Source organism: Phalacrocorax carbo, chromosome 3 (genome assembly GCF_963921805.1).
Source record: "Phalacrocorax carbo chromosome 3, bPhaCar2.1, whole genome shotgun sequence".
NCBI classification, from domain to species: Eukaryota; Metazoa; Chordata; class Aves; order Suliformes; family Phalacrocoracidae; genus Phalacrocorax; species Phalacrocorax carbo.
In genome coordinates, this window is record NC_087515.1 from 106,451,376 (window position 1) to 106,473,204 (window position 21,829).

At 38.5% G+C, this 21,829-nt stretch overlaps 1 protein-coding gene across 1 annotated transcript in view; it reads right to left on the reverse strand.

The window, feature by feature from the left end:
* The window catches only part of DLGAP2 (DLG associated protein 2), a 163,421-nt gene that overhangs the window by 51,392 nt on the left and 90,200 nt on the right, over positions 1-21,829 (reverse strand). Inside the window, exons 5-6 of the mRNA XM_064447957.1 lie at positions 10,008-10,155; positions 6,181-6,400 (exon numbers count right to left, since the gene is read on the reverse strand). Of these exons, the coding sequence (XP_064304027.1) occupies positions 6,181-6,400; positions 10,008-10,155 (368 nt within the window). The remainder of the gene's footprint in view (positions 1-6,180; positions 6,401-10,007; positions 10,156-21,829) is intronic.

A 21,829-nucleotide genomic window follows, 5' to 3' on the forward strand; every position in this document is an offset into this window, starting at 1 on the left:
GAGTGAGAATTATGAAAAGCTCCTGGCTACTGCTCCAACTGTTTTCATGCCTCATCAGCCTGGAGAGGCCAGGCAGTCCCATTTAGCGCAGCCTTACTCCATCTCAGGGAATCCCAGACTTAGGAACAGTTGCAATGGCCCCTTGGCCATCTTCTGTTGAACTCCTTGAACCAAAGGGCTTGTGTCACCTTCATCTCAGTAACTCCCTGGGCCACTTCCACCACCTAGAGCTGCTATTAAACAGCAGTGTCAGCACAGCAGCAGAACTTCAATATATTTAAAAGAATTAAAGACTAATTATTCCCCCCAGATATACCCAGAGCAATGAAAATGATGTGTGTGTATCCAAGTGTATAACTGGGCTCATCGTTTGTTAGCATAAGATTTATTGTCACAGTACAGGCACACAAGTTGGCATAGCATCAAAGTATTAACTCAGGATCCCCAAGTGCTCCTACAGATATATGGTATGTTTCCTGCAGAGAATTAGAGTGCCAGATAATTCCATGGAGCCCCAAAAGTAATTAAACAAAGTCAATAGGCAAATTATAACTCAGAAAACAGCCTTCTGTATCTTACTTGGACTAAAGGTTTTGTGGTTTTAAGCATACCTGTTGTGGATACCACTGCTAGCTATTACTTAGCAATGGATACCAATAAAAACCTCTAAGACTCAGCATTTATTTCTGTAGAGAGGACAAAAATTGTGGAGATGTTACTTCATACATATGTTTTCCCTCATTTGGCTGGGTTTTCCTAGCCATAGTGCTAGCATTGGATTAAGAAGATACAAGCAGCCACCTGGATGAAGTATCTAATTCTTGAGAAAATAAAAGAAAATCACACATTTATTGATCATAAAACATTTTTCTTTTAGGAATTGAGAAGTGTATTTTTCCAGTTTTTATATTTACATACATTTACAAAATCCCCTCTGAGCCTCCTCTTCTCCAGGCTGAACAGTCCCAGCTTTCTCAGCCTCTCCTCAGAGGAGAGATACCCCAGTCCCTTTGTCTTCTTAGTGACCCTTCACTGAAGTCCAGTAGCTCCATATGCAGTAGCGCTATGACTTAAACTTTTGCCTGGCCTTGGTATCCTCATATCTTTGAAAGCAAAAAAAAAACCACACCAAACCCTAAAAGAATAACTACTGTCATTATTGTTCAGAGAGCAAGCAGAGAATCAGTCCTTTTGGGGTCTGCAGGGGTAGCTGTGCTATGGAACAGTACAGTCTCTTGATGAAATATCATATTCTCATGCCTTTATGTTTGTAGGTACATGACCATGCAATCTTTTTACTGGCAATGAGAATTTTATGGCTGAATATCAAACATGTGCTCTAAAAATTCACCCTATGTAGTCCCTTATTTCAAAAATGGAAACCTGAAAATAGCTTTAAGTCAGGAGAAAGGACGCTGCAATTCCTTAGGCATTCTGAGTAATCGTATGAGCTGTAATTAAAAACTCCCTCATGCAATGCGACCTTGTTTGTTATTAATTGGTTTTGGAATTAGTGCTCAATAGTTCAGTAAACGTGGAATTCTGTGAAGCTTACTCATTGCCAAGGAGAGTCCTACTGGCTGAGAAAAGTAAAATGGACAAAAGACAGTTCCCTACGCCTCGTCTTTTTCAGTGGACTCTTTAGTAAGCAGAACTTTAGTAGAGCTATGAATTAGATAAAAGGAGGTGCATATACAACTGACCTGACAGGTTTGCATTATGCTACATTTTCTAGGCAACTGAAGTCTTTGTAATGCAGTGTACTGGCCACGTAGGCTAGTAACTGTATCCCCTAAAATCAGCAGTGCTTCATGCTAAGTTTCTCGCAAGATCAGCTGGAAATTCCTGACGTGGGAGAAATTATCTCGGACATGTAACATAGGACAGAAATCCAGGATGCCTTCATGTACCATGACCCAATCCCATTGTGCTGAAGTCCATTGCTACGTGGAATTTTTGTCATTGATCCATTCATCAAAAAATACAGTTGTAGCCAAATAACTTGGGTTAGAGGAAAATGTGAAGTAGTTTTAAGACACTGCAGATGATGGCCTCTTTTATTCATCAGTCTAAATGCACAAGAACTTAACTGAGGCCACTCAGTCAGTGCTTGTTACTGGAGAATGATTTTGTACCTCTGACTGGAGTGCTTCTGTTCCTTCTTATAGGATATTTAGTCTTTTCTGCTTTAACTGTTTCCATTTGCATATAAAAGCAATATTCCCTGAGCAGATATCCCACCTGACAGCTGAGTGTCCTGAGCAGCGGGCTAGAGCGGCAGTGACTCTCTCAATAAAGGTGAAAGTGCTTTATACAATGTATAATAATGCCATCAGGAGAAATTAAGTGTGTCTCCCACATCTGAACACATGATAACCTGGTGTTCAGGATATCCTGGATAGCCAAAGGTGCAAATACCAAATTACCCTCTGTCTCAGAGGAGGGATTTTGACATGTTGTTCTGCTTCACAACAGACCATCCAAACTGCTACCTCCAGTATCACTGAAACTCGGTAAGTATTTCTGCATTCATGGTAAAATCAAACAACATCAGCAGGAAGAACTGTAAGGAAACATCCTGAAATATTCTATAACACGGGGTAGGTCATATACAGGATTCTCTCTACGTATAAGATGTAATAAAAACTAAGCTGACCTTCTCAGGCAAAGGGGAAACAACCAGAGACCAGGTAAGATCTTCCAGACCTCCTCGCTGGTTATGTTTCCATAGTACAATCCGGTGTCGTACCCGGGTATTTCAGTTACTTTTCAGTAGGACAGCCCAGGTATCGCAGGTGGGATAAGGTGTTACTGCGGCCCTGCTCCCAGCTCTGTTTCCCAGCAGGACTATACGGACGGGGCCCACTACGCGCTGAGCTGGTGGTGCACAGCTCCGGTACCCCAGGTAGCTTGCATACCTCGCCGCAGCACCCTGCTACGCTAGCCAGACGTTACCAGGAAGGATCCTTCCTGGAGCCTTCCAAGCTGACCGTGTAGCATAAATATGTGCAGACACACTTAGACAATAGGGAATCAAGCTGGTATTACCTGGAAAAGTGACCCAGATTTTATGCAATCTTCCTGAAAAGTGAAGCATTGCTTGCAAGACTAGCAAAGATGTAAGGCAGTAGTAGTTAGGATGACTACTGCACACTGACTTCCCATTCAGGAAATTACATGTTGTCTGTGATGGAGGGACAAGGTGGGAGGCAGCAGCAGCTGGAGCTGTAGTTTCTCAGCTGTGCATCTGACAGCTGCAAATGGATACAGTTCAGAGACAGAAAGCATACGCTGTCATTCAGGGTTTTGAACATGAAGTATTTTTTTTACTGGGTTTATTACCTCTTTACAAAATGAAACAATATGGCTAGAAATGCCCTAACCACAATGAAGTATGAGTCTTAGCAGGGGTAACACAGAGTCCAGGTGTAGCTTACAGTGTGCCAGCAATGCTGGCTGCCTCCTCTGCTTTGTCACTTGTCTCATTCATTTACACCTGCAGCAACAGGTAGTGCCCTATGTCTTGTCTCTTTAGAGTCTCCATCAGAGGTGGAGAAGCCTGGATCCACAAATAATTAAACTACATGGGTCTGTGCAAAAGTTATGTGCTCATAATAGCCATTATAGCTGCAACCTTCCAACCTTCTGAAAGCTGTTAATGCATCTAGGAATATTTTAGGAAACTGCATGCTGTAAATATATATTCCATACTTTTGTAATTGAATTCATGGATCAAATAGTATATTTTTTATTTTAGATTTACATTTTTAGTTACATGAATTAATTTTTAGCTAAGTCTGTGTGTTATGATTTAATTGCTTTACAACATCGATAAGAGGCAGTCATGACCTATATCACTAAAATTTCAAGTAATAATTAAATTGAAATGCATGTTAATTTTCTAAGAAATCACTTTAGTTTCTTTGCCAAGAAGAGTTTGTTACATCAGAAGCAAAAAAAGAAATTAAGGTAATGTAATTTTCCTAAGAATTCAAAAGACTGAATTGGAACTGAAGGCTGATGTGAAACTTCAACCTTTTTGACATTTATTTGAATGAAGCCCGTAGAAATGTCAAATATGTGCCAACACCATTTTCAAATTTCAGGCAACTGCTTCTTTTACAATTTTCAGAGAGGGCTGGAGAAGCGAGATTTTTTTTTTTTTAATTATAGTAATGATAGGAAGTAAAGCATCTCCCTCCAAAGTGACAGGGGCTGAAGAGAGCAATGTGGAAGAGTTACCCCTAAGGTTTTAAACATGAGAACTTATTTGGCAACTGAAGTTTTCCATTAATAGTGAATCACATATCCTTCTTGTAAATCAGATAAATATTTCTAATTTGAATATTTATCTTATATAGAAGCTGAGGACAAACTTGCTCAGTGGTACAGAGATAATATTTTGAATACAGAACCACACTCAGACCGGCATGCAGTCCGTAGGCTTGGAAACAGTTTTGGCTCAGGAAACTATCTCACATCATCTTTTTTCTCCACAATGTCAATATCACCTCACCACAACAAAGCGGAAAGATTGCATATCTGGGCAAGAAAATCTATTTGATAAATCATTTCCGAGATGAGGGAGAAGTCATGTGTGAAATGAAGGTTAAAGTTTTCAAAACCGCATTATTTAGCCAGCAGACTGCTAATCAATGCAAAATGTTTTCCATAAGTATGAAAACACTGGGATGCAAACATATTTACTGCCTAATCTGATTATTTTCCCAGGCACATCCTATTATTCAGCTTTGTTGCTCTAGAGAAAATAAAATTAATTCCTTTCAGTGAGAATTTTGGGCTTATCTAGCGTATAAACTCAAGACAGCTTACATTCAAACCAATCCACCTGGTAACCAAAGTAATTCTGAAAGTATTCCCATTCAATACCTGGAGTCAGACACTAAAATAGATATTCAGTTGTGTCTTTTGCCATGGAAGGTTTCTTCATAATAATCACACAGTACTATATGACAAAGATGAAAGTTAGTCTCTGCGGTAGCAATAAAATCTCATATCATGATGCCATCTCTATTAAACAAAGGACAGAAACATCCCTAGAGGTGGCACTGTAAGCCACAACTTCTGATTTTACACAAAGTTATATATAGCAATTAAAATACTATGCTTAAGATAAAATAACATTTTATGCTACTTCTGGAATGCAAATTTATGTTATTCAACCTCAGCTTGCTTCCTTTCTGAGCTCCCACTGTTCTGTTATACAACAGATGTGTCAAGCAAATAATTTAGAAAGTATTTTTGCATGATACATTTTGAGCTCTATTTTTACCTTTGTAGATGGGTAGCTTGCACTGCAATTTAGTCGTATGCGGCAAGGACAATATCATAATTAGGAACTGACATTAATATATTTGGAAACATAAAAGTGAATTTGGATGAATTAACAAAGAATACATATTTGTTACAGATTTCATTTTAATTATTTAACTATCTGTGCAATCTTTTCGCTACCAATACTAATCGCTAATATTCTAAAATAAAAATGCTAAAATCTTTGCTAAGCAGCTAATAAGAGAAAAGAAAGTTGCCAGAAGAATGTTAAAAGATCCTAAAAGTGGATGGTATAACAATGAATGCTAATGGTTATTGAGGAGTAATAGCAGATGCATGAAGCTTGACGTAATCTTTATGATTCAGTGTATTGATACAACTGGTTACACCTTTTCTAAAGATAAGTAATTAATTCCCTGTTAAGTTAATTGCCTGTAAGTGTTTAGACCAAATATTTAAAATCTTGCTACTCTTTTTCTTTTGGTACTTTAAGGACCTCAGTTAAAATCCCTGCAGCTGATCTCATTTAGAAGGTTGATTACCTGATAGATAAAAATACCTAAACATCTAACAACACCTAAATGATACCATTTGCACTTGCATTTTTATATTTGTGCCTGGATAACTGTATGTATAGGAAATGGAGGTCAACTTAAGGCTATGCTGAAGTACAGGTCCGTTATATTATGCCTGCAGGATTCTCCTCAGAAGGAGCTTATTCAAAGCTGTAGCCACAACAGTACAGTATTAAAAACCTTAAGAATACTGGTATCAATTATTATCACTACACAGGGAAATTGTTCCAGGGTCAAACATCCTTTTACAAAACAATACAACATATTTTTACGTGCAGAACAGTGGAAGGGTCATCGCAGATTTGCTTACCTGTGGTTGACCTGATAGTTGAAGTGATGTTGGAAGATGCCATCGCAGGTATACATTCATCATCTTGGGAATAGCCTGCCTGAATGGCACGCAAGTAACTGTGGCTTCTTGTTCGGAAACATCCAGGGAGGTCAAGGGCATCCATTGCCTGAGCTTCAACTTCACTAAACACTGATTCACACACCGATTCAAATTGCCCATTAACCTCTGCTTCACTCATCTGAATAAACAACAACAATGCATTTGATTTTTGACTTGCTTTTTTGTGATCATCACGGCCTCAACATCTCAAATGGACACCTGTACATTGATGAAGAACTGTTTTAGCAAATAGTTAAGATGTAGTAATCCCTTCTGATCACATTCACATTTTTTAACTTATATCAGCTGTTTATATGTATATAGTAAGTACATCACACATGCCGTACAATTAATTTTACATTCTAATATTTTTTGGCATATTCAGAGGATTGTAAATACATTATTTAATGGTAACTAACAAGATCACTCTGCACTGATAGAAATCCATGTTCTGCCAGGATAGGAGAACAGAAATCAGTTATACTAATATTAGCTCTCAAAAGGCGAGGGTGGATTGCTGGGCCTCATCACTTATCGGCAAAGTTACTGCTCATGTGGACATTTACCCTGTGTGGCAGGTTGCTGTCTTCCTCTCGCTATAAGGATAAGGGCTCAAGGAAGTATCTCATACCTGAAGATGTGTAAGTGCAGAGGTGATGATTCTGAAAGGTTTGAGAAATATTGCATCTAGAGTGGTGTCCAGTGAAGTGTGTGAAAGAATAACCATTGACTGAAATAGGGTGAAAAGTGGTCAGATGAGAAAGTAATTCTTGGACCACCTTTAGCTGAGAAGGGCCCTAATCCAAACTCTTTCCCTGGTTAACTGGGTTAGCCATTGAACTACTGTGGAAAACCCAGATGCGGCTACTACTGCTGCTTTTTCTTCAGCAGCATTATTTTAATTCTGACCCTTCCACCACCAGGTGTGCAGAGGAACCCAGCCTGTCAGAGCACCCTGGATGTGCCTACCTGCATCACCTACCAGGCTGGACCCTTGGGGGATTTCAGCACCACCCTCCAGCTCCCCACAGGGCTGGGGCAGGTGCCAGCATCTACCTTCTGACTCTGCCCTGGAGGTTGGGCATGAGGCAAAACTCTACATTTTTAGGTAGATTTCATGATAAACAGGGTTTAGTCAGGCTGGCCAGGCTTAGGGAACCTCTCAGTAGGGAACTGTGTATTGCAGTTTTGAACATGAGTGCCTAAATTCTACCTAGATCATTTTTAACAGGTTCTCTGAAGTCAGCCCTAACTACCTGTAAATGTACCTGAATAATTCAAAATTATTTTTATCTAAAATCAGGTAACACCCGACAGACAAATGCATGACCTCCTGATAATTTTTTTTTTAAAAAGAGGGTGCTAGAAATTGGATTAAGAATAAATACCAAGTTAAATTTGTAGCATCACTAAACAGCACATCCAGTTGATATTAGTTTTTCTATACAGCTGCTAAGTGCATTTTTCATTATTACTGTTGCTACTACATTATTCATTTCAGAAACAGAGTAAGTGCAAATGTTTCAAATGTTTTAGGACTTTGATTAAGTAAATGGAAATTTCATACAGAACTTCTGATGATAATGAATAACTGATATTTTAATTTCATGTAAGACATTTTGGCTACAAAATCTCTTCTGAAAGGAATTACATTACCCTCCATAAAATTTGCTTCTAATAAAGTTAAGTAGACTAATGCAATTTCAAAAAGATTAAAAAAAATCTTAGAAATATTTTGCATACATCATTGATCGGGAAATTTATGGTAATGTAGTCCATAAACACTTCAAGTCCTAACCACTTCCTTTAAACTAAGGTCATTGACAACTGAAAAATAAAAGTTTTTGAACTTAAATTAAAAATCTAAACCAGGGAACCCAGCATCTTTCTTGACTCTACCCTTGGTCAAGAGAGAAAAAGGAAGGAGCTCACACACACACAAAAAAGGCACTAAAAATACCACAAATCATACAAACTGCTATTATGTAGATGGGACAAAAAGGTGATGGTGTCATGGAAAAAGAACAGGAAACAGCAAAGGTTCAGAACTTGCTATTTTAATACATTTACTTTGTAAAGTGTCTGTTAAATGCATTTATTACTGGTCTGGAAAGAGCTGGACTGTGAGGTAGGAAGTATGTTTTTGACACAAAATCACATAGTTTAATAAAAACTGAAAAAGAAAGTAAGGAACTATATCCAGCAGGTTTAGTTGATCTGGCCAATTGAGCAATCTACCTGCAAATGAAATCTATTGTGGACATCTTTCCAGGTAATGCACATTGGAATGAAGAACCTTAACCACTGCTGAAACCAATTAGTCGTTATGGACAGCTCAGTGAATATCTCCATGCACAGACATGGTCAAAGAGGCAGAAGATGTTAGATTAGTTCTATATTATAACATTGTTAGGTGACAGCCAACAGCACTTGCTTTGAATGCAGGATCTAATTCTTGTGAAACTTTCTCAAAACCAAAGTGTAATAAAAATAGAAAATAACCAAACCAGGGTAATGAAAACCAAAGCATGAAAATGATGGGGACAGGTTTCACAAGGGAGCTATGAAAAATAATGAAAGGTTTGGAAAATGACTGACTGTCTGTTTCTAATTCGGATATGTGCTACACAAGATTATACTTAGATTTATCCCACATAAATTAAGGAATTTGACTGAAGGGCATTAGTCAGGCGACTAGTCCCTCCCAACTCTCTTCAATCAGTGGAGACTGACAAGCATTTCCAGAGGGCTCCCTGCCCACTTGGGATGTGCATTGTCCTGCAATAAACTCTTTCACTCCATTAACTACACAGGAAGCTTTAGTTGTTGCCTCAGTTAAAAGCCTCAAGTTAGATTAGTTGTATCCAGGCCTGAATAGCCATGCAGTACAAATTGAATGTGAATTAATATAAAATTGCTTCCAAAAGATTTTTTTAACATAAACGTTGTGCATAATTAGCTACTATACCCTTAGGTGCCTCACTAAATGGTCAAAGAAAAATAAAGTAACACGTCTGAGACAAGGGCAAGGCCCTCCTGTCATGAAGGAACACAGGGAAGAAACATCAGGACCAATGAACATTAGAAACATTGGAAATTTTATGTAAAGTCCTCTGCTAAAGAGAACATGCACATACTTCATAATGCTGCTTGCACTTCAGGCCTGATTCAGATCTCACTTCAACATGAATTAGTACTAACTAACCAACATAAAACCAGCAAGGTGGAAAAACGTCTCTTTTCAGAAGTCCCCATACATTAAATAATTGATGGGACTTATTCTTTCACTCAGGAAGAGTGAGGGATTGAGTTTAGAGATGAATCACTGCTCCTTTGGAGCATAATTATTTCAATCTACATCTTAATCTAGCAACCCACATTTAATGAAATCAGGGTAGATATTTTCAGAGGATGAGTATTGCGGAAGTGTGCCCCTTACAGTCAGTCTGAATCTTAACATTTAAATATTTAATATAGACTGAAAATGAAAATACCAGTATTTATATTTTTAATGAAAATTAAATGGAAAATATCCTGTGTTCCTTTGTTTCTAGCATTCATTATTTTTCTTGAAATTTTGAACAAGGGTTCTATTCCTTAGAACTGAATTACTTTGACAATTCACATCCTTAGTTTGATATTAATTTAAAAAAAAAACAAAACAAAACCAAAACAAACCATCTACTAGTAACAACTCTTGCATCTGTGATTAACCTATAAGAAAAGTTATAACAAGAATTTCCCACCTGACTAACACAGCTGGCCTGACTGAGCGTGCTCACTGCTCTCATATAGCTCTGATTCCTTGAGCGAAACTTTGGGGAATTGTAGTTTGCAGAGGGATCCAGGTTGTGACCCCCAGGCACGTCACTTGCAGTTTGAAGGTAGCTCTGACTACAAAGGAAAGAGGAAAAAAAAAGGAAAGGGTGTAAAGCTACAGATGAAATCAATTAGGACACTAAAGACAGTCATTTGTATGAGAGACAAATCCATTACCCAGGGTCAAAATCTCTCTCTCTCTCTAAAGCATCACAGATCTGTTGTAGTCAAATGCCTTAGCACAAGCAGAGAACCCATCCGCAGTTCTGCTACCTAGATGATATGAAATTTGAAGTCTTTGCTGTATTTAAACATCATCAAACCTCCTGGCAGTTAATGTTGAACTTTTCTAAAAGAGAATGTCTAGGTCAACAGGAACAAGAACCAGAGCTAAAGTAGGAACCAAAGTAACTAAAAATGTTTCTTCACAGATAAAATCTGTTACTCATCATCTGTTTTTCATCAAGGTGTTAGGCATCAAGAGATCTTTTATCTTCAAAGGATTGATATATTTTTACAAAACATCGAAATATCCCATGTTCAGCTAAAAAAAAAAAAGATCAATAAGGTACTCAGAGCAACTGCATGAAGCTCTAGAAACGCTTTTCTTACAACACATCTCCCAGTTCAGAGGACTGGGACCCTGACACCATACTGAGCCCCTTTCAGTACGCTTTCACTACAATGGTATGTTAGTCTTCATCTTTTATATCAAATATATTGCTTATCTATCATTCCAGGAAAATAAAAGAAGCCTAAGAGAAGAACTTCGCTTTGAATACAAAATTTACAAAATTTAAAGTTGTCAACAAGGTTTACCAGAGTTCTCAGAACTTCTGAAAATCAGATTTTAGGAGCCATGTGACACTCATCCCTAAACAGCAGCGCACAAATTAATTCATGTTTCAGAAAATGTTGGGTTTCATGTTGTAAATGGGCATTTTTTTACATTTAATCCTTAAAGGTAGCTTTAACAAACCCACAGTTTCTAGGAACAATAGATTTGTGCCAGTTGAACGTCTGTCAGTACTGGCAATACAGCCATTTGATGCTGAGCTGGTGGAGTTACTCAGAGCAGCCGTGGCTGTGGCACGTGCCTGGGCTGTCAGGAATACCCCTGTGAAAGGGGAAGCTGGAAGGACCAGACCATTCAGTGAAGGAAAACCACAGGTTCAACTCCTGGTGCAGAATGAGGCCCAAACCAGGATCTTGCTTCTTAGACCATACTTATCAAACACTGGGCGTGACCATAGGCCGGTGCTCAAGGAAGGACTCAGCCTTCCTCACTAAGTGGATACAACCTGAATTTGGGATGGAAGCAGTCCCTGAGGAGCACTCAGGGAGGAATCTCAGACCCTTTATCATGGCTCTGACTACAGTAGAAAATAGCATTGAGCTCCATCTCTGTGTGTGGCCATGTCCTTTGATGTCAGACATGTGAGATGGCCCAGGGTCCCTCACATCACCAGCTGCAAGAGCAGATGGGATTTATAGACCCCCCCGACCTTACACTTGGGAGATCTGTTCTCAAGTGCTTCCATGTGTTCTCCCTGGCTTGGTCATCTCAGGGTCAACATAGACATACCCTTGCTTCCTCAGTGCATCTGCCAATGGCTGGGCTATCTGCTTCTCTAAGATGGGCTGCCTTCCTCTTCAAAAAGACAGGTTTTGTCTTCATTTTGGTGGAAGGCAGGCATCTTTTTTTTTTAACTCTTAAGAAATTTCTCTGGAGGGCAAACATTTTTTTCTTCCTGTCTTTATTTAGTACCTTCTACAGAATACCTCTGTAACTTCAAGACAGAGGCGAACTATGTAGGAACTATGCTATAACTGCTAAAACCAAAATGAAAATGATTGAGATTGATGCAGGCATGTGATCAGAGGTTAAGTCAGTCATTACAGTCTAATTGATTTGCAGATTAAGATAGCTGTCTGATAGTGGGTCTAATTTGGTTTTAGATGATGAAAACAAGAACTGTAGCAGCATTTTTTTGTTTCCATAGGTATGAAGACAAATATAATATATTAGGCGAAGTGGTGTAGAGCCTCCCTATCTATATTTAGTTGCTGGATGTAACTAAACCTCCTTTCCTCTAGAGGAATCAGGCTGATGACTGTCACCTGCTTTGTGTCATTCTAATTCTTTGCATATGCTTTACTAAATCTGTCTGGTAGTGTTAATTTAGTATTTTTCAAAACAGTTAGATGAGTCCCCTCTGAACCTTCTGCTTGTCGCCAGGTGGTAAAATCTGGGATTCTGAGTTCAGAAGCAGTTTGTGAAAGAGACATTTGAGGTTTCGTCATTAAAACATTGGCCACATTAGGAAAAGATAGAGGCAATAGAATTAAATTATAAATTATTAATTTTTTAATAAAGTGCTTAAAAATTAATTAATTTAAACTCTCTCCTAATAACTGTCTCCTTTGCTAAGTAATGCTCAACAACCTAGTATTTCATTATCCTTGTGAGGTATTGCTATCACTGAATACAATCAACAATTTCTACAGTAATAATTTATTAGGGGAAGAAGCCTAGCATTCCATGGTACTGCTAACCAGCTGAGTTTTGATGGATGTGTTTGGACATCACCTGATAGTGAAATAATTCTTCATTAATCAGAGGAGAGCAATTGATTCATAGGACTGTAGCAAAATAAAAGAAATAATACATATGTTATGTTGTAAAAGCAATTTCACATTCATTTGATTAGTACTTTAAAGTTTTCCTGATAAAAAGAAAGATTAGTTTTCATTTCTAAGATATACACTCAAAGTTATCTTCTAGAATAAATGTCTCAATACATGGTAAAAATTATGATGTCACTACAAACATGATCCAGAACCAAAATGCCATAGGCCCAAAAGTTACACCAGGAAGTTGCTCTCAAATGTCATTATCTGTTGCTCAAGGAACTTTCATGCTTGTCAACAAAGCTACAAAGCACACACCACATGTGGCATTGGTAAATGCTGGCTTTTTAATGACATCCACCCCATCTATAAGCTTAAGAACAAAACACCACACAGCTCTATCACTTTGCTAAAAGAAAATAGTTTTATGCTCTGCAGTAGATGATTTTATATCTCAGCTGATCACTGAAGATGGGCAAGACAAGCATGAGCACATGAGATGGTTTGACACTTCATCTCCAGGACCACACACAAATATACACATTAACATCAAAGAGGTAATTCTAAAGTTCAGCACTATGGAAAAGGAGGAAGAAGACAAGATTAACAGGAAAAATTAAATTGGTATGTCAGTCCTCTTCCCATTTGTTTTTCCAAACAGAAAGATCTTAGGAATGGATTTTCTTTTAAAAGCCTTTTTGCCCTCAAGGGTTGCTTTCCCCTTTCCATTGGCTAGGGCAAGTCCAGGGCAGCTAGGAAGAGGCCTTAAATTTAATGAGAAGTATCTTGGCTGCAAGCAAGGCTTAAAACCTAGAGAAACTTTTAGGAATGAGGCAGTCCCTGGTAATGACCTTGCAGCTCTTGAGAACCTCTACTCTAAAAGCAAAGCTTTAGGACTCCCAGTGAAGACAGTTAAGGTTGCAACAGCACTTTCAGTGCTCAGCAGATTGCCAAAGTGTATTCAGGGAAAACAAAACACCATATTATAACCACATAAAGTGAACTACAGTATGGCATGCTTATCTGGGACAACATATCTGATAGATATCTGATAGTGTATCTGGGATAGTATGGCACCCTGATATACAGAGAATGGGAAAGAGGTTAGGTTGCGTATTCCAACAGAAAAGCATAGATAAAGAATAAGGGAAGAGGCAGCAGTCCAAAAACAACAACAGAAAAAGAGTCCCTGCTTAGAGGTTTCTAGGAGTCTTGCATCACAGCTTCCCTTTTCTTGCATTCCTTTAGTCTGCAAAGGTTCATACCTCTGTATCCAAACATCATATGCCCTGCTGCCCCTTCCTCCTGTCCCAGAACTGGCATTTACCAAAACCCCCAAGTATAGCTCTCTTTCATTCCTGACCAACCCAGATCCTCATCTTTACTGCTCCCTAGAATCCTCTTAATTCCCAGTTCACAGTTGTCCTGCTCAAGATCTTCCAAAACACCATCACAGAAGCCAGCATTTGGCCACTTCTGTCCTCTGCAGATTGCAAAAGTAGCCTTAACACCCCTATCTGTCAGCAGAGTCCAGCTTACCCCTACTACAGCCATCTAATTCTACTCCCTCACTAGGGACATTGGCTTCCACAAAAACACAAACTCTTCTCCTTCTTGTAGAAAGGAACTATTCTTGCCCACACCTCACCAAAACTGAAATATAAGAGCAGAATGTGGGAAAATAATTGCTGGAAAATGCTTGTTACTTTAGCCCTACAAGCAACAAGATGCGCTAAAAAAAAAAAAAAAAAGACAATGAAAAAAGATAACATTTTTTACACTTTTGACTCCAGAAAATTAATTTCCATCTGTGATTTGCTGTATCTTGTAGCCAACCTTAAGAGGACTCAGTACAGTAAAAATGGAGGAAGACGTTTAAGTTTACTTACAGTGTAGTCAAAAAGAATTAGGTAATATTTTAAAGAGATTTCAGGAGATGGAAGAGCACATCTGCATCTCCTTATCTTTTCCCCACTTATGTCATTGTAACGGAAGACTTGTAAAGCTAGAGAGCTATTTAGAACATGTTTTAAAGAAAGAAACAATCATGGAAGCTAATCCAATAGCTGCAATCAAGCATTAACTAATGCTAAGGGAAGGACTAATTTCCTCATCTTTAGCCATCTATTATTTAGCCATTTATTTCCTCCTCTATTAACTGTGTATTTTTAAAAGGAGTAGGATGCTTTCTTTACTTTAAAGACAGTAAATAACTAACGCTGGATGTTTTTTTTCCCCGCATTTCATTGTTTTATATAACATTTGGAAAGTTTATAAGACCATGGATCACATTTGAAGCAGCCCGGTGACTTCAGCATATAGTGCCGGGGAATCTGAGGCACTCCTGCTGCGGTCTGTATCACAGCACCTTCCACCACACACTTGGTCTTTGTCTTTGTGCAGCACTCAGCCATGCTTTGTCATCACTGAGTTCAGATGCTGATGAACACCTGGGAATGTCTGTGGCATGTTTCCTGAAGGCTCTTGTCATTGTTGTATGACGAGTATTACTGTAAGCCAGACTTACAACATGCAGTACTGTACCGTGGCTTATGCAACCACTGCACGTTTCTCAGAAGACGAATCTTTTTTGTTATTTGGTGAAAATGTATGTATGATAGTAAAACAATATGGTTTCACTTTTAGGATACCTCAAAATGCCAGATTTAGACTGACATGATTTTACAGCATACAGCTAAGCCAGAGTCAAAACAAAATGAAGAAACCCCCTAACTTGTCCCTACAAATTCAGATTCCTGAGCAGCAGTACTTGAGAGTCAAGACAACCCTAGTGGGAACATGCAGTATATGAGCCCTGAGAAAGGGATCTCTGTCATACTGTGTTTTTTTTAACAGTCTGTATTTTTTTTTTCTGATAAGGGTTTTATATCATATACTTTGTCATAAACTTAATAACTTTGCTTAAAAAAGTATGGACATGATGCCAACAATGCAGCAAATGCCATACCCTTGCCAAGGTCATTCCTTGATCTACTCACATTCAAAACAATGATCACTCCCCAGAGTACCTGTTTTCTGTCAAATGTTTAGCCACCAGTGCACCCTGGGTCAAGAAGATAGCAAAAGTGAATGAGAATATTCCCAGGCCTCTAAAAGTTGCAGCAAAAGTCACCTTCTGACTCTGAATAGGTCTATCAGATTTATTAAGGAAGCATCAGATATAAAGAAATTCCACTTTCCATCAAATTAATTTTTGGAATGGTAATATTCTAAAATAGTACCTTTTTATTTTCATGATCATGCCTGCGTTTGTCCAAAAATCTGAGAATGAATGGGAACATTAAAGAAAGTACAATCACCTCTGTTTAAATCAGTATGTGCAATTCAGAAGTATCATTCTGGGACAAAAAGATAAAATTTGTAAAAGAATTCATCTTGGGCACCTAAAAGGGAGGTGCATTATGATTAGCAAGGTAGCATAAGTTATCAAAACCTATTTTATTGAGAGATTTGCATTTCAATTGATATTCATTTCTCTGTCTGGATCTATCTTAACTATGTCTTTGTAGGTACATGAAATAACTCATCGATCAGAATCTAATGATTAAGCTTAGCTAGCAGTGCCATTGTATAGCAGCTGCTAGGCATACTGTGTCTCTGCAGATCCCTGCTGAAGTCAATAGAGCTCTGCAAAGGGGCACAGAAGTGCCTGTGTGCAGCCCATTGGAGAACTCAGAGTATAGGCATTAAACCCACTTCTCCCTTCGGAATAGCACAGTTAGTCTGATTCTTTGAAAAAAATGAAAGTACACATAAATCTGGTGAATTTATCTGTAGCAAAGAATTTCTTTTCTAATCTTTGCCAGACTGGAGCTTCTCTTTGATCAGTGATAGAAATGAGAATTTGGGACAAATTAAATTTTTAAGATGCCTATATATTTCATCATTGACCCGTAGCCTTTTTATAAAAAGGTGCCTGAAAGATATTGAGCATTTGAGTTATTACAGGAATATGTTAGGGAAGAGGTGGAGACTTCTGTTTCCCTCCTTATGAAATGCCTACTAATTACTGGTAGGAGAGAACCTTTCTCGTCAGTAAGTATTTAGGGATTTTGTACAACATGAACCAGAAGAGAATGAGAGGAAATCATCTGGAATAGTTAGACAGTCTAGTGGTTTCATCACTCCTTGCAAAGATACAGAGGATGTAGGCTCAATCAAGCCTGTACTCCAAATCAGGCAGAATGTGCATGTGATAAAAAAAGTCTGATGTGGGAAACCTAAACTCAGGGCTATTGTTTGTAAGAGATGACAGATGTGCACATACAGCTAATCTTAAAAGCCTTGTTCCAATATCCTGTTTTGAGCTTGCCCTGGAGAGTAGGCAGCAAAGTGGTCAGCAACAACAAAACTGAGGCAGATGTTATGGCAAAAACTTAGAGGCATTTAAAGCATCACGTAGCAGTCCAGTAAATGGGTCTGATGAACTAAGCAGAACTCAAATATTGGATGTATGTTCCTAAATCCCTTTATGGCATTGAAATATTTGTAAATTTCTTCAGGAAGCTATCTCAGGGGTTTTTTTTTATTTGCTTTTGGTACATACACATGTACACATGTAAAAAATCATAATTAGGCAGAACATATATAGACTACAGACCATCAGGACTCAGTAAAGCCAAGAGGTCTTAAGTCAATAAGTTACTTTATGACAAAGTTGAAGATATTAATGAGACTCTAATTCCTGGGGAAAAAATAGAGTAGAATTGGGAGAAGTGAAAAGATATATTATTTCTGCTTTTTAACAAAAAGCATCTTAATTTTCAAATCCTTGCCTGAAGAAGTGTTTCCACACATGTACTTTATAATCTCATTTAGTTTTTATTAAAAGCTAAACAAAAGAGAAAAGCAGCTCTTGATCTTTTTCAAATGAAAAGTAAAACTAACATATTTGTTGAAAGCTAGAATGAATAAGCACCAGAAGCAAGAAACATATTTTCTCTTGGATCTCAGTATTTGTGCTTGCGAGACTGGCCTGAATCTTACTGCATTTTCACTGTAATACATCACATAATTGTATCTTTCAGACCAAAGCCTGTTTTATTCCTGAGAAGACTCTTCACTTCGTTCAGAGCCTTAGGCTCCCCTTTCTGTCCCTAATTCAGGGTAATACATTTCAGCCCTACAACACAAAGCTGGTATTGGCTACAATGAGGCAGGAGAACTGGGCTCAATTACTCCCTGGGTTTCACACCATGCTACTTCTAAGAGAACAAGGTGCCTAACACTTGTGAACGATATTTCCTATCATTCTGCAAAAGAAGAAAGAACAGGGACTGTCTTTTGACCCCGCAAAAGATGCTTCCTAGGTAGCCAGATGACTAGCTGCCCTTCATCAGCGTTCCCTCTTAACCCTGTGGACTAATCTAACCCAGATCTCATCGACTGCGGCAGAGAACACTATCACTGTGCCAGTGGCCCACTGATTGCATTATTAGTTGATAAGGCTTTGTAATTAGCCCTCAAACTCTCCTCAGTAAATCTCCAATTTCACCCCTCAGAGGCTCTGAGTAGATGCTACTACACTATAGGGCCTCAGAAAGCTACTAATGAAGTGTGTAATGAGGCTTTTTAGAGTCAGAAGATTGAGGAAAAAGCAAAGATAAATAAAAGGCATATAAAAGATGAGGATTGCTTTTCTAGACATTTTCCCCCTCTCTTCTACTGAAAATATTTCTCAGGAATGGCTTCAAAACCATTTCAATTTAAAATGCAGAAGAAGAGTTAATGGTAAATTGAAGTTTACCCTTAAAAATTAAAAAAGGCTTGCATCACTGGTGTGCAGCAATGGATAACATTGAGATAGGACATTAATTTCTTTAGCAAGGAAGCTGTGCTTAAACTCTCAATCTGTGATGCTTTTGCAGCACACCCACTCCTCCACATGTGCACAATTACCTACAGTCTGCAATATCAAGACTTCTCTCTGCGTACTTACCAAGTGGTATTTCTCTAGGAGAAATACCCACAAATTTGTCCAACACTAAACGATATGGTGTTGGCACTGTCATGGGCAAAGAGGGATGATTTTTTCAGAGGTTTGGTCTCGCGCAGTCCTTCCAAACATCTCATTTGGTTTTCACTTTCTCATGTTTTAAGTGTGCTATGGTACACACAAATGGTTACAAATGGTATGATTTTTTTTTTTAATGGAGATTTCCCACATATCTTAGAGAAGCCTGTGCTGTCCCATGATTTCTGCTGAGCCAAGGGCTCTGGCAGTTAAGTGCTGTCAGATCTTCTTGTTGTAATTTAACCCCCTTGCTGTTTGCTTTGGCAACATTTTTGTTGCCATAATAGTCTCCAAAACAGAACATATGGACATGCCTTGGGTCATAGTCCAGATATTCTTTAAGTCAGCATAAGTTAGTGTGGCCACGGAGAGATGCAATCTCTCACTCTGAAAAGGGGAAGGGCAGGGAAAGGTTATTTTTAATTCAGATCACTAATTTGATCGGGTTTACCATAACCCCAGAAAACACTTGTGTCACAACCATTTCAGGTCATACTTAGGCATATTAACTTAAACTACTGAAAAAAGTGATCTTGCATTGAGACACCAGACTGTGAAGCAGAGTGGATGAAATATAGACATGTCTTGTGCTCTTCAAGTGTGCTGTGGGCTTTGATAGCATCCAATGCAAAGGTGTTAAACTTTTGAGGGGGGCATGGCTGCTTTCTCTGAGAACACGACTCAGAGTTTGAGCCACTCACTTCCATAGAGGGGCCAAAACCTGGCAGAAAATTAGATGGAGAATATAGCAAGACAAATCAAAGCGCCGCTGGTAGGATACTATGGCAGTCCACCAAAGAATTTGTGCTATGACAGAATTCCTTTCTCATTGAAATTTTACATTTTTGTACTGCCTCTCAGCCCACATGCCTTTCTGTCTGCCCACCCATCAGCTTAAGGTATCTGGACTACCAGCTGCCACAGTAAGGTCTGCCATTAGGGCATCACAACACAAAAGTACACATTGCTGTCACTAATTTTATTTTCTTGTAGCTTAACCTATTTCATCCTCAGCAGCAGCTAGTTTCCCATGAGTCACTTCAGAGCATAATGGAAAACTTCAGCACAGCACGAATATTCATTTGCATGAGCGATACCAGTATGATCTTCAAATAGACTCTGTTAACTTTGGGCTAAACGCTATTGTTATCCCTTTTGACTAAATGGTTAGACAGTTTTCAGAGTCTTTTGCAACACTTCAAAAAGGAGATACTGAAAAAGGAACTTGCTATTTCTACAGTGCTATCCTGTTCATTTACATAATTGGTATATTAAGTACTCTTTTCCTGAAAATGAGAAGCATCAAATAACCAGAACATTATCTTCAGTCATAGAACTGTTTTTCCATCACATAGTCCCAAATTCTTGTTTTCTTTTCAGCTTTCCCTTCTGGGTCCCAGTGTCTCTGATGCTTCCATCTCTCAGCTTTGCTTGTTTTTGTCACAAGTACAGAGGAATGACATCTACTAGGTTGGAAGGATACCCTTACAAATCTCGTGGGTCTGCCTCTTTTCCAGGATTGCCCAAAACTTATTTAGGGCAGACATTCCCTTTGTTTCAGCTACCAGTTCCATACACTGTTAAGATGTTTTGACCTTTACTGTAAATGAAAATGCCTAGCAGCATGCTACCTACCTTCTACAAGCTACCTTCTGTAAACTACCTTCCAACACAGTTTAACTCCATCCCCAATAGCATCATAGCATGGCAAAAAACAATGCACTGAATTGAAAGGGCTTGCATTTCACCTCCAGAAGACCTGTTATTTTTCATAGGATACCAAAACTGACACCCAAAAGATTTTGTATAGAACCATAATGCAAAACAAACAAACAAAAATTAATATTTTTTCTCCTGGGACTACTGGGAGTCACAATAACTTCCACAATAAATGGGATTGCTGGCACTGTTCCAAGAAAGCAAAAAGTTGGAAAGGAAGCAGATTCAAGTATGTGTCCTGTCTCCAGCACAGCAAGCCTTATTGCATTATATTTCACTCAAATGCAATTTAATAATGATAATAAATTACACTGGCCTTCGACTTGATGTTATAGGCCTAAGTAGTGCAACATACTATTTAGTCTTTTGAAACAGCATTCACAAAGAAAGAATTGAAATGCATTTATCTTCACTGAGTAATATAGATATTTAGGTGCATTTAATTTTTGAAAAATCCAGCAAAATTTGAGTCACTTAGGTTATAGCTATACTCAGAAACAAGCTAGGTCCATTACCTGACCTTTTGGCCAACTGACCCGTATGGTTAAAATTTCTTATCCTATAGAGAGGGTGGCTGCATCCAGCAGGGTCAGTCCCAGAAAGATGCCTGGGCACTATCTGGAAGAGCGCCAGGTGGCCTATCCTGAAAGCGGGCTGGGGATCATGCTGGCTGTGCTAGCAGTTTGACAGAGGTGGTGATCAGATGGCAGTGGTTGGGCATACGCCATCTGTGTAAAACAGCAGTGGTCAGGCCCTGCACTCCTTTTTAATTCTCACTTGGAGTAAAACATACTCCTTTCTAAGAGTAACTTGAAAGAAATAATTTCAGAATTTTAATGCTTCTGTTAAATCATTTACATTTACCTATTTGTATGTTATTAAATAAAATTATTTATTTGGAAACATATATGCATTTTTATTCTTTATGAATTTTTCATGTTCAGTTTGCTGAATCTTTGAGCAACACAAACCAACAAAATAGAAATTTACTTTTTTCAAAGTAGAAACAGAATTTAAATGGGAAAAAACTCCTTGCACAGATGCCTGATAAAACTCAGAGAAGAAACATGCACACATGTCAAAGGTCTGCTGAAGGTTAAGGTAAGGCTTTTCTAATTTTAATTTTATCCTATTCAGGATAGTGGTAGAAAACTAGGCTTATTCTTATGAAACCCACCCACATACGTTTTGCAGCCAATGCATGTTTTTATACCTCCAAAACTATCAATATTCAGGTTTTATTAAAGGTTTACTGGTGCTCTGTCAGACCCCAGTTCTCAGTGATCCTGTCCACCCAAGCAGAGGACTAAGAGACTATAAGCCTCATTTTATTTCTGTGCATTAGCTCCCTTCAACCTGGTAAAC